Source organism: Euprymna scolopes, chromosome 31 (genome assembly GCF_053919585.1).
Source record: "Euprymna scolopes isolate OS-2025 chromosome 31, ASM5391958v1, whole genome shotgun sequence".
Classification (NCBI taxonomy): domain Eukaryota; kingdom Metazoa; phylum Mollusca; class Cephalopoda; order Sepiida; family Sepiolidae; genus Euprymna; species Euprymna scolopes.
The window spans coordinates 42,004,618-42,018,493 of NC_136512.1; the positions used below are offsets into that span (position 1 = coordinate 42,004,618).

The window sequence follows — 13,876 nt, forward strand, 5'->3', positions numbered from 1 at the left end:
CTTCTCATCTGAAATGTCATTTTCACAAAGTTTCGGTTCATGTAACCTCCAGGTGTATCTTGTATTTGGATAGAATTTCAAACGGAACCCTTTATTGACTTCACGGGGTTGCATGCTCGCGTCTCATCAGCCAGTAATTCACAATTGTATTTTTCAGTCGCCCATATTGAGAAGTGAACCTTTTAAGTGAATATAATTTTTACAATTGAATTTTCCAAGTACTCTAACCATTGCGCCACTGATCCTTGTGAACGTTTCTAGTATGACTTTAGGGAGCCTTAAACTTATTATTTCTAGTTGTAAATATCACTTTTTATTACATATTACTATAGATATTACTGTGTGTCTATAATATATATATATATATACACGCACACTTCTATTTTTTTTTTTTTTTTTTTTTTTAATACAACTTTTATATATGGGTTGTGGAATTGCATTTGTCTGCCAAAGATCTAGCTAATTTGCATATTGTTTTATAAATTAATTTGAATTCGCTATTAGTTTTCTTATGGGATGATCATCTTTAGTTAACTTATGTGTAATATTCATGCAGATATTCTTCATGATTTATACTTGCATAATATTTGCATAAAAAGGTTATAGCAAACAAACATGATTTTTGCCTACCAACTCCTGTCAGTCTTTGGTCTACATGAAACTTCATATATAGGGTATTCGAACCTATGTGGAGTTTTAGCCAGGAAAAATTGGTGTGAAAATTAAAATGGAATTTGCCAGGTGAGGGTCAAACGACATTATGAATATGTATGCGTAACGTAAGAGCTATTGGTTCATGTTTTAATTTTTAGCCCTGCAGCAAACATGTTTCCATAGCTCGGGCATTAACATCAAAGGTAAATCGTAAGCTAAATGCTTTAGTTTTGATTCTCGGTGGCACACAAGGTTTTAGTTTGTTTTTACTATATATTGGGTCCAATATATATATATATGCACAGCCAAAAAATGGAAAAATGCGTCTTTTCTTTTTTTTTTTTTTTTTTTTTTCTTTTTTTTGTATTGATTTTTCAAAACATTTAATAGTAGCAATATTGGGCTTACTAAATTTATTTACTTTTCAAAGATTTAAAAGTAGTGTTTCTTGCAAAAATAATTTTTTTTTTTTTTTTTTTTGCTAAGCTAATCTGAAAGATAATTAACATATTGAACGAATTTCAAACTTCAAAAGATTAAAAAAAAAAAAAAAAAAACGCATTCAAAATTTGGATTTTCAACCTTAAAATCTGATGTGCAGTTTTTTATCTATATTCCTCACCCTCCCCACAATACAATATATTTTGTTCAGTTTTGGCTGATTATGTTGAATATATTTCTAGGCAAAAAATATAAATATCGATTATGAAAAAGTACATACTTATAAAGTCCATTCTTCACTTAATAATCAGTGAAAATTGTGTATTGATTGGATAATTAGTTGATATTTTGGTAGATTTTTAAAGAGACTCCGTCAGAAAATACTACCTCTCCTTTCCTTTTGGCTGTGCCTACTGATGTTTTTGATTGCAGAAATTCCCCTCTGAATCCAAGTACCCTACGTTTGTAACAACATATGCCACCTACAAATTTATGTCTAGACTATTAGCCACTATCTTATCTTTATCTTTAGAATGGCATTATAGACACATTTATTATAATAAAATCCTACATTACATTCTTGGAGCAACAGCATCACAATCACAATCGCAGCATCTTTAGATTTAGAGGGAAAAATCAGAATTACTTCCTCTAAAGTTTTCCTACCACCCTCAGTCATCACCAGGAGAAATATACACATTATTCATATATTGTCATGGCACCCTTTGTAATTGGATCATGACTTAACATTATCTTTCCATTTCACAATTCAAAAATATTAAATTCTTTCTTCTCAAATTCTGTTATTTCTCATTGGCTGAAAGCTGACAAATCCATTATTCCGGATTACACATCTTATTACAAAACGAACACTCAACCTTTTCAAATATGGCATCTCACTACATGAGGCAGCTGTTTTATAAATATTAAACCAAATACAAAGATGTTAACTGCTCATAATCGGAGATTTAGGTACTGATACCTTAGTTACCTATGCACACATTATCACCACACAACTACCCCTTCAATAAACAATCCCTGAAATAAAAAACATAACATTTACAATTGGCATTTTTAATTGACAACAATACTATTTTTTTTTTCTTTTACTTTGTTTTATAATGGGGTGTTTTTTTTTTTTCTCTCTCTCTCTCTCTCTCCTTTACCAATACACACATTAATATTGTGCAGATACCCTCCTTCAAAAGAAAGTAAAAAAAAAAAAGAAAAACGCCCCTGAAACATTAATAATTACAGGTACTGTTGTTTAATTTTCGTTTTCGGTATAAACCACTTAGAATTAAGTTGGCGCCCCAATATTTTATGCAGTTTAATATTAGACTAAATTAGTTTGCCTAAGAGACCACTTATTTATGTTTGATTATAGACAATTAAATTTTATTTTTTTAAATAAATTTTTACCTTACTCCATCTACACTTTTAAACTGATGACTTGCATAGGTTTTCCACTATGCTAATTAAGAAAATCTCAAATTTGGTGGATACAAGTACTTTCCAAGATATACACTGTCAAATTATTAACGATAACTTTTTTTTTTTACCAGTTTCAGAAACCTTGTTAATAACTTGAAACACTGAAATCAACGGATATTTCTATCTTCTGCCATAGTTTCACTAATACTGCTTTAAATACTTTTATTTTCTGACTGGAGTAGCTGAATAGTATTGTAAGCACTTTCTCAAAGTTTCATGGATTTTTATTCACTCATTCCTTAAATATTTAAAGAAAAAAAATGTAAACTCGTTAATAATTTGATACTCTGTGTAAAGCCCTGTATTATGCACTTTAAACTGACTGCCAGATTAGTACACCCGGGCGAAGAACAAATCTATCCGACCCCCCCCCCCCCTTTATTATTATACATTATGGAAAATCTGCCATTTTAATTCTTTCTGGTTGTTTTAGTTCTTGAAAATTAAGTGTTTTGTATTTACTATATTGTCCCATTACTTTTTTTTTCTTTTTAAATCTAAATATACCTTGACTATAAACTTGTTAATCTTTTTTGCTTTCTTTCTTTCAGTCACGTTAAGAAGACCCAGTACGTCACAAGGAGTCAACCCGCACGGGTAAGCGAGTTGTTGCATAAAACCCAGTATGTATGCCCTAAAGTAAAAAATGCTCCCTTTTTATACAGTTTGGTTGGCTGCTGCTGCTAAAAACTTCTTGCTAACATACCTAGTTGCTTGGTATAAATGACTGGACAAAAAGATAAATGTGTATATTTCTACCACACAAAGAAATCAGACATATCGTTTTGTTAAACGTGTTTAGTCATAAATGGGGAAGGGGTTAGTTAGAGGTCATAATATAACTTTTGGAAAAATACCATTTATCTTAGTCTTATTTGTAAAAGTTTGATCAAAAGGTCAAACTTTTACAAATGTTGATCTGATTTAATAAAATAAGATTGAATTAATGAGGCAATTTTATGATCGTACATATGTTATCACTTTTTAAACATGGGATGTCATTCATTTTTTTTTTTTTTTTTTTTTTTTTGTCATTTGATATATGATTTAGGGGAAATCAGCAAATATATTTCTCAAACTCTGGCATTGATGGAGGGGAGACTAAAACTTGCTGTTATGGTTTCAAATGATCTGAAATAACAGCAAGGGGAGACGTAATTCCAAATCTTTCTCATGTTATATCTCCCCTCTTTTGGAAATGGCTATGATTATACTGATTCCAGTATCAAATAATCCTTATTAAATGTGAAACTGAAATTGGTTTTCTGTATGAAAACTAAAGAATCTGTTTGACAATTTTTATAATGAACTAGCCTGGGTGCCCGGCATTACCTGGGTGTTTGCAGGTGTCAAGCAAAAAAAAAGTGGTAGTCGGCAGGCTCTAAGCCATACCATGAAGGAGGAAAGGAACGTGAAAAAGTGACGTCTTTGTCTTTTCTGGTTTGGCAATGGATGCAACAGCAAACATCAAAATTAAGGTTAGTCAATCAAAGAGGGGATGATTTTCGAAAATATCGGCAAAAAAAGCAATTCCTCCTCATAGAAAAGTTCCCAGTTGAGGGTGAATGAATTAATGTTTTTAGCTAATTTTTCAATATTTGTTGTCCAAAGGGTCGAGCTTCAAAACGATGCCGCTCTTGTGAAAATCCGGCACCTCTGAACGTTTTAGACATACATAGACAGGTGAGATTTATATAATTGTGTGTGTGTGTGTGTGTGTGTGTGGAGCAAAAAAAAAGTTTTAGTAGGCAGGCAGGCTCGAACCCATGACATGAAGGCGGAAAAGAAAGTGGAGGTGTGTGTAAGGGTGTTGGTTGAGCCAAAAAAAAAGGGAAAAATTGTGAGCACAAAAAAAAATAGTAAGCAGGCTCAAACTCGTAACATGCCAGAGGAAAAAGAGGTGCAAAAAGTCTTATCGATGAGCCTATTGTGGTTGTGACGTCATGGCCAGTTGAAATAACGCTTTTTATTCAATGTCGTTTACGCGAGGTTTGAATGACTTGCAAAAAATGTCAGCAAAATGACCAACCCTCCCTGTAGAAAAGTGTCCAGTTGAAGGTGAAAGAATTAATGGTTTTTGACCAATTTTTTGATATTTGTCATCCAAAGGGTCGAACTTCAAATAGGACACTGATCTCGTGAAAATCTGTCGCCTCTGTCAAAAATATTTGTGATACATACATATTTTTTTTTTTTTTTTTTTTTTTAAATCTTTTATTTGTTTAATTATTGTGCTTTTCAAAAGAAATGTTTCTTTCTAATCCTAAATTCAATGTACACAAGTGGCTGCTTTATAGATGTCCAAGTTATCAGTCATTCCAAAAGTAAAGCTTTTTTTTTTTTTTTTTTTTTTTTTAACTAAAAATGACCTACAAAGATGAGAGTAGTACAAAGTACCATTAAAACTAACATTTTGTGCACCAGAATTTATTTTTCTAGTCATCACCATTCTCAATGCTTTTTTGCCAGGAATTTAATGACTCATCTCTGCTTCTGATACACATATGATAGGGATTGATTTTTTTTAGTCTCACACCATCAGCAGATGAAACTTTCAGATCAAGACTGCATAAGTTCAGCCATCATAACAATGCAATTTGCAAGCCCCTCTGATTCATTGGAGTGGAATAAAAAAAAAAAAAATAGGAATTACTTTTGGAGCACTCCTCACATTTAATATATATAGCAAATACTAAATGAGTCACTGGAAATATTGAGTTGATGAGATGGCCATTTTGTTGTAGCATCACTGCGTCTGTATTCATTTTATTAGCCTTGAGATAAAAACTAGGTTTATGCTAGAATATCATGAAAACTTCCATTTAGTTGAGTCAGCCATGTCTAGGTGCATCGGACTGGGATGGAATAATAAAAAGGGTTATTTTTCTAAGAAAAACACCAGCATCTCTACTAAAAGTATAAATCTATTTTATTCAATTTAAAAAAAACAAAAAAAAAAAAAAACTAGAATATAGAAAGAGCTGTTTGGCAGGCTGACTTCTGTCAAGAACAGAATGTGGCGTTCTAGAGTTTCATCTCGTTTTGCCACCTCTGAAGGATGAAAACAAGATAGGACATCTTGTTGTAATGACATCTCTTAGAACTGAATTATCTTCTTTCGATGCTAAACTTTCTGAGCAAGAATTGAAAATAGTTAACATAGGTCTGAACATCACGAAGCATTTCGAAGTAGATCTGTTTTAGTTTGTATTTGCTTCCCCACTGAGCAAATTAAGCACAAGTCCGTTTTTTTTTTTAATGTGGGGAGAGAAACCAGCTCCCAAAGGGGGGCACTCTGGCAGGGTCCAAAATTAGCAATTGTCTGATATGAAGGGTTGCCCCCACATTGACCAGAACTGATTACTTTTTTTGCTCCTGGCCCAAAGGCCAAGAACAGTCTCTGCAGCAGTTTATTTTTTTTTTTTCTTTAAATGATGAATGTTAAATGTTTTTTTTTGTTTTTTTCTGACTTTTGCTTTAAAGTGCGAAGCCAACACCTGGTATGAAGTCTTTATTTTATTAAGATAATGAAACTGTTATAAATATTATTTGCAGCAATTAAGGGAAATTAGTAAATCTGCAGTATTTTTATTTGTAGCCATAAAATTATCGTTTGAAGTGACATGTGAATAACCCTGAAAATGGAGTTTTGGTATTCATAAAAATTCCTTTGTTTCTTATGAATTGAATGGTTCTATTGTTATTATTGGTTTCACTAGTATTTAGTTAGAATCCTTTCTAGAAAGTTCCTACCATAATTAGAATTCTATGTGAAAGTTGCCAACATCCTAAGTAAAAGTATTTTTGTCGAATGAGCTGAATTCAAATTTAGCACATTTAGGTTGTCAGTTAATGACATTAACCGCTGATGCCACCTAAAAATGAAAAACGAATGGAAATATTTATTTCAAGATGACTTTCTGAGACGAAATGCACCTAACATTGTCTTTGTTTTTCTATTCCCTTTTGCAAAACTTATGTTCTCCAAAAACACCCCCCCCTTCCAGTTTCCCTTTCTCCTTCACCCCACTTCCCAACTGGTTTCCTAACTAAAATTAATATTATAACCCTTTTTCCTCTCCCATTGCAAAACTCCTTCATGTTCTACAAGGCAGGGAACAAAAACAAAATCCACTACAATCAAACCAAACACTACAAACGAGTGATTGAAGATACAAAGAGCTTGAAGAATAAAAACTTTCTACAAAATAATTGCATGCAACATGAATAACGCAAAGGGGTCGATGGATTCGGCATTAAATGGCCCAAAAAGACCCTTTGATGATATGCTGTAAAACAACCAAACCAAACCTGAGCGTAGAAAATTTTGAGTGTTCTATTAGTGTGTGGGTGGGATGAAAATACCTCCAACCCATTTGACTAGCGGCTAAATCCCATAGAGGTCCATAGATACAGAAAGATTTTCTACTCTGCTAGTTTCTTTTCCTTGGATCATATAATTCCTTTCCTATTCCGTTTCCAGACAGTATCAACATGCAGAAAGTTTAATGTAAGCAAATATCTTGCTGCCCAACTCCCTACCTTACAATTCTGGTCTGTCACAATAACCTTTTATACTTCAGTGACAATGTCTTGTTGAGGGTAAATAAGTTTTTTTTTGTTTTTATTGTTTTTGTGTTTGTTTTTTTGTTTTTTTAATTATATAAGCAAAAACTCCAAACTACTTCCTCTCCATTCTCCAAAAGACACTTCCCCCCCCCCATTTTTGATTTTGAAAACTTATTTAGCCTTTTCCATTATCTTTATTTTATTTTCTTTTTTGCCAGTCCACCACCGTCACCGTCACTACTTCATCGGCCACATCTTCCCGTTCCTCCAGGATGAATTGCTCGTGGTTTTGGATGATCATCTGGTTCATCATCCTCATCATTTTTGCCCTGCCCATTGGCCTTTTGTGCGCCATCCTCTTTGTCCTCTTCAGCCCGTTTGCTGCCTGCTGTAATGGATGCTCTGAGCTAATGAGGCTACTTGAGCAGGGACTCAGGCTCCCTCAAACCTGCTCTGTAAACATGGTCAATGGCAAATCCCCATGCTAAAACTTGTCTTCCTTTGGTTGTTTTAAGACTTTCTTTCCAAAATTGTATTTAAAACATTCATGATTTGTCTCATCATCGTCAGCTAATTTTTATCTTCCAAATTGCCGATTTTTTTTTTTTGATTTTTTTTGATTTTTTTTTCATTTTTTTTTTTTTTTTTTTTTTATTCTTTCGATGAAAAAAATGACTTGGTTAAAAAAGAAAAAAAAAATGTTCAAACTTTTTGATCCCCAAATTTTTATCTTTTTATTTTAATTCCAAGGTATATTTTAAAATTTTCAAACTTTCTAAACTACATTTTTCAAAACTATTATGCAGCTAAAATGTTTTTTTTTTTTTTTGTTTTTTTTTGGGGGGGGGGGGATAATCTCTTTGCCAATCTCGTAATTCTCCTCCCCTGCTAAGGGTCACTCTTTGGTGACTATTGCACTCTTCTCATGGAAATGCAAGAGCGAATGAACAATTTTTTTCTTTCTCTTTCATTGGGATCCACCTGAAACTGAACCATACCCAATAATTGTCATTTTGCCAAGAAGCAGGTTTATCATTGCACTTGGAGATGATCAGTTCCAGTGGTCCCCTGATCTGAAGAAGAGAATTGAACTTGAGGAAGTTTAAATAATTTCTCAACATAAAGTTAAAAATGTCCACATTTGCCCTTGTGGGGAAGAGAATGAATAAGATGCAATATTTTTTAGTTGAAGATTTCTTATTCATTTTTAAGTTGTCATATATGCTAGCATAAAAATACCAAGAAATCCTTTATTTTCAAAAATGGATTTTCTTTCTCCAATACTTCTATTTTCAAGGTCAACAAATTTTTTGCAAAACAAAAATTAGAATATTTTTACTGGGTGACTAATTGTCTACCCAGATTTATCTACTTTAATTGATCAGATGTTTAAATGAATGGGATTTCTTAAACAATGAAGGTGAAACTTTTAGTAATTTTACCATTACTATTAATAATATGAATTAAAAAAGGGAAATTTTAACTTTTTAAAATTATAACCTTGTAACTCCTGAAAACCTCAAGACATTGGTCACTTTAAAATCTTAATATATTTTGAAGATTCGTAAAATCTTTTTACAAGGTTGATCTTAATGGAAGCAATGGATGTTGACCAAGAAATCTAAAAAGAAAACTTAATTTGAATTTTACTCAAGGTTCTGTCAGAATGGGGGGTATTAGTTCCATCTTCCAATTCCAATTGATTTTGTATCCAGTGTCAAATATTTACTAAAATGTTTTGTCACTGGCATGTCATATTGTGGAAATTCTTAAATAAACCTTTCTCTTAACTGTCTATTCCATAACACTTACAAAAGTTCAACTTTGTATCCTTAATGGATATTGGTTATTGGAGGGAGGTTAACCGAATTCTTGGATTGAAATTAATGTATCTTCCACTTAATTATATTTTGAACATTTGCTCAAGTTCCATTGCCAGGCCTACTGATTTATTTTCGTCTCATAATCTTTGATACTCATAGAATTAAAGGTTGTACTTAGAATTTCCCTATTAATTCAGATTTTATAAGCATCAAAATCACTTTCAATAAAAGAACATTTTTGGATATAACTGATACTTTCCAAAATTCAAGTTTACCCTAAGGAGCACAAATGAACCATAATACTCAAATTGTATCATTTAAATATTAATTCAAACCAAAAATTATTAATCAACAGTTTAAATGTTTCGAAATCACTAGAATTTTGAAGGGCAAGAAATAAACATGCTGATTTTTCTTATATTAATATAAATTACAAAAAATGGACAGCGTCTATTTACTACTTAGCCCTTCAAAATCAGTGAATATGGCTGATTTGCTCATGAGTATTACCAAATTTCATTTTTAGCTTTTGAATTGTTGATTTGACTATTTTCTAAATGGAATTGAATTCAAAAGGCAAATGTTTAGTATTTGTGGTTCAACTGTGCTCCTAAGTTGTATCAAAGAATCAAAAATATTTTGACTTTTTTCCAAATAAAATAAAAAAAAAAAAAAAAAAAAAAAAAAAAAATTATAGTATCTGGTCAGTTTTTATTTTTACCTTAAGAAATTGCAAAGAATAAATTTTTATTTTTAAATTCTAATTTTATCTCATCTTTTCTCCTTGTCTCTGTGCCTTGGCCACTTGTGCTGTTGTCTGCATGCTGCAATGATATTTTATGAATTCAACTGCTGATAATTATGAAAATAAAAATTAATTTCATAAAAACTATTTGAGTCTTTTATTTATTTTTTTTTTTTTATTGAAAATCTATTTATTTTTTAATTGCAAAATATTTTTTTAAATATATTATGTCCCTTTTTTAAGAGCAAGAATTCGAAATTATTTATCGGCAAAAAAAAAAAAAAAAAAAACCTAGATTTGGTAATTTTTGAGAGTATTGTAGTAAAAAAAAAAACATTGAACTATTCAGCGCTTACCAGTGTGGATTGTGCCAGGTTTGAGTCTGATCAGGCTATTACATTGATAAAATAGGAAGGTAGACTGGATGTCGATGCCTTGGTAGAAGCAAAACTGAAATAACATTGGTCACTTAGTGATAATGTTGATATTCTCAATCCTTTTCAACTCACAAATCTTGACTTCAAACTTTGAATTAAACAGTTTATACTCGCTTCTAGAATGGTGTCAAGGGGAAGCTTTCTCGATCATGTTGAGCCCCTAACATCCTAGAAAAAGACTAAATTACAGCTGTAAACTAGAGGGTTCCTCATTGACATGGGAATCTCCACTTTAGAGGCCTTTACTCCTTGGATGCACTCTTAGTTCAGTGGAAAACCTTCAACTGCTTGAGACCAGGAATAAAGTGTCAAAAGTTGCTATGGTTAGAGGGAGTTTAAAAAAAATGATCCAACCATCTGCGAGTATGAAGAGGAGCATGCGATGTAGAACTGCCTTGTCTGCCCTCTACTACCCAAACTAGTGACTAGAAAAATCTTGCAGAATACAACAATAATGCAAAAACTGCATAAAAAGTAGGAACCTGTTGTATCATCACATACTTCAAAGATACGCAAAGTACCTGGGTATATCAATTTGCATTTACCTAGTTTTTATCACTTCATAGCTAGTATAAAGAAAAGTATTTGGAATTTTATGGAAAAAAAAACATGCTACTTAATATTTGCAAGAGTAAGTAACTATGATGAATGTATTTACATATTTTTATTCGCAAAAACATTGGAATTTTTTTTCAAAGATCATTTCTTTTGAGTTAATGCCAAATACACTTTCTGTGCTCTTTGGCAGATTATAAAACAAAACTAAGAATGTACTTTCACTGCTATCAGCATTGTCTGGACAATAATGGTTAGCAATTTGAACATTTTCAAGCCTTATTCTTCATTCGTCTTTTGTATTCACGTTGACAATAAAAATTATCGTCATTTAAAGTGTCTTGACACCCTGTATTTATGCAATATATTTTTTTTATATTATGTTAATTTTTACATTAATAAAAACTTAATTTAAAAAATCCTTTAGATTTATATTTGGACTCTGGTGTTGATATAAAATTTTCTGCCTTAGTAATGTGTACTGTGCCTATTATCACATGTTTCTATTTGTGTACTTACAAACTGTAAACAGTTTTTATTATCTAGATGGATGAGCAACAATATCTAAAAGTTGAAACATTATTCAACAGCCAACATTTAAAAAATAAATTGCTTTTCAGAATAGAATTCTGAATTACTTGTAAACAAAATAAAAGGAAGCTTAAACATTTTGACCTATTTCCTTTAAGATTCTAGGCCATATTTCCAGTCCAATCAACCACAAGAAAGATATCAATTTTTGCCCACATGACCTATTTATTATGATTTAAAAATAAAATGTAATAAAAAAAATTATATTTGGTCTTTGTTTATCCATTCTCATGTCTTATAAAATGATTGGTCTGATTTTTCCAAATCAAACCAATCTGTTATATCTTTATTTGATTTGGATTACCTTTTTTAATTTTGTTATTCATATGAATATATTTAATTTCAGCTCTGTTAGTCAGAAAAATGGTTTCAGAATACAAGAAAACTGATGACACTTTCTTTTTTTTTTTTTTAATGCTGGTATCAGTCGGCATAAAATCAAACTAGCATTTTTAAAATATTTACAATTTGTAAGAAAAAAAACAAACTTACCAAAAAGTAATTATTTCTATTCGCCAAAAATTGTAATATTAATTTTTCTGCTGACATGCTTATTTTTACAAATGGCTGCCTCCATAAGGTAGGCATTTTTCAAATACTTAGCTTAATTTATGTTGATACATTGTTCTACATTTGTCCTAATATACAAAAACAATATTAAATACTAATTTCTCATTGAGCATAATTTTTACAATACTAAATTTAAAAAAACAAAAAAACCTGTAGACAAAAGATCAAATACTTTGAAGTATGTGCATGCCAGTTACGTTTACAAATAAAGTAATTCAATTCCAACTGTTATAAAGTTGGACTTTTCTGTGCCTTTTTGTTTTAAAGGAGTACACAAATAACAATCGACTATAAGATCAAAGAACTTTTTGTTCTTCTGTTCCATTTGTAATAGTTGTAATCATTACATATAAAGAAATGTGGAATTACTGGTAAGTTGAGAGGTTCATTGCTTTGTCTAGAAGTGTAAGAGACTGGTGTGAATATGAGCAAAGTTATTGAAGTTGTCAGTTCTGTTTACCTTGATAATAACCTTGGAGCACAGTGTATCAGATGCTAATGTGATTGCAAGAAGTTCACTGGAAAAAGTTTAAGGTATGTATGCAAACAAAACTTGTCTAGTGAAGTTGAGGACATGTTGCATGGAAAGAAATGATGGTAGATAGGTAATGAGTCTTAAAGATGGGCTTGGATCTGATTTTAGAGGAAGATGATAAAATCTGGACAGTATAGAGAGATGTGTGTAAAACTGGAGACTTTGATGTTATGATCATGGTGAAAGAACAAGTTGTTGTTTCACAGAAAAGCCTGGAAAGAAGTGATAAGGATGAACTTCATAAAAGGATGAAGAGATAAGTTAATTATTAATGGAATCAAATTGTTGGGAAATTTGTTTCTGGAAAAAAAGCAGTTGATGCTGTAGTTAATGAAACGAGTTACTTTACTTGAATAAATTTACAGGAAGTGGAGTCTACTTAAGATAGACATGTTTACTGCTCGAATGGTGAAGTGCATGTCTGGAGGTTGCATGAAATATTAACATTGGTAGCGATTCATAATTTAAAAAAAAACTGTTCATGTGTTTAAATGACGTTTAATTTGGGAGAGAAAAATGATTGAGAACTTGAAAGTACATTAATTGGACTTGCATTAACTTGGAATAAGTAAAAAGCAATAAATATGAAATTATTGGACTTGAAAGAATTTTATTTATTCATAACTTGTTCACTTCAAACAAAGCATGTTTCCACTGAAGTGTGAAAAGCTGTTATAGTATGGACCATATTTATGGGGAGTATGATAGCAAGATACTTGTTTACATAACATTTGAATTTCTGCATATTGGTACAGTTGAGAAATAGGGAGCAGAGAAGGAATTCTAAAGGCAAATACTCCAAAGTATTAGAGTAGGATAACTTCCAGTATCTTGGAATTATCTTTATTTTATTATATGGCTGTACCTACCCAATGTTGGTTGTTTTTTATTTATTTTAAGTAGTCCGTTTTTTGCCTTCAATTTTAGCATTATATTTTAATAATTTTGAAAGTTAAACTTTTACATACTGTAGTAATTAAATTTATTTTAAAGGGTAGGTTGGCGGTATTTTTAGTGGGGGGGGGGTCATATGATTTTTAATAATGTAAAAATGACCTATGCTAATAAAGCTTTTTACTATATTCAAGAATAGTGGCAGAGAATTGGAGAGAGAGAAAAAAAAAAAATCATAATTCTGGCAGTTTCACCATGTTAGAAAACAAGAGCCAGCGATAGTCTTTTCTATTTAGTGAAGATGCAAAGGGCAGAACTATAAAACTAATTACAACCCTTTGTTTCATATTAGAGCCTCTATATCATTAGTTACTGTTAACTAGTGTGAATTTTGGTTAGGGTCACTTTTACTGCATGTCAGGATAACCTTAATCTGCAGACAGAATCATTCCCAGAGATAGGTGACATAAACTGAGGCTGTACTATACATTCGAGTATTGATACACGCTGCAATGATTGAGAAATTAGGTCTTTTTGCACTCATTTGTCTCAATTAAGATAAAAACGA

At 31.5% G+C, this 13,876-nt stretch overlaps 1 protein-coding gene across 1 annotated transcript in view; it reads left to right on the top strand.

Annotated features, from left to right (window-relative positions):
* Window positions 1-9,873, top strand: part of LOC145255711 (uncharacterized) — a 69,777-nt gene extending 59,904 nt beyond the window's left edge. Inside the window, exons 3-4 of the mRNA XM_080114301.1 lie at window positions 3,141-3,186; window positions 7,377-9,873. Coding sequence (XP_079970427.1) covers window positions 3,141-3,186; window positions 7,377-7,646 — 316 coding nt within the window. The 3' untranslated portion in view covers window positions 7,647-9,873. The remainder of the gene's footprint in view (window positions 1-3,140; window positions 3,187-7,376) is intronic.
* The last annotated feature ends 4,003 nt before the right edge of the window (window positions 9,874-13,876 follow it).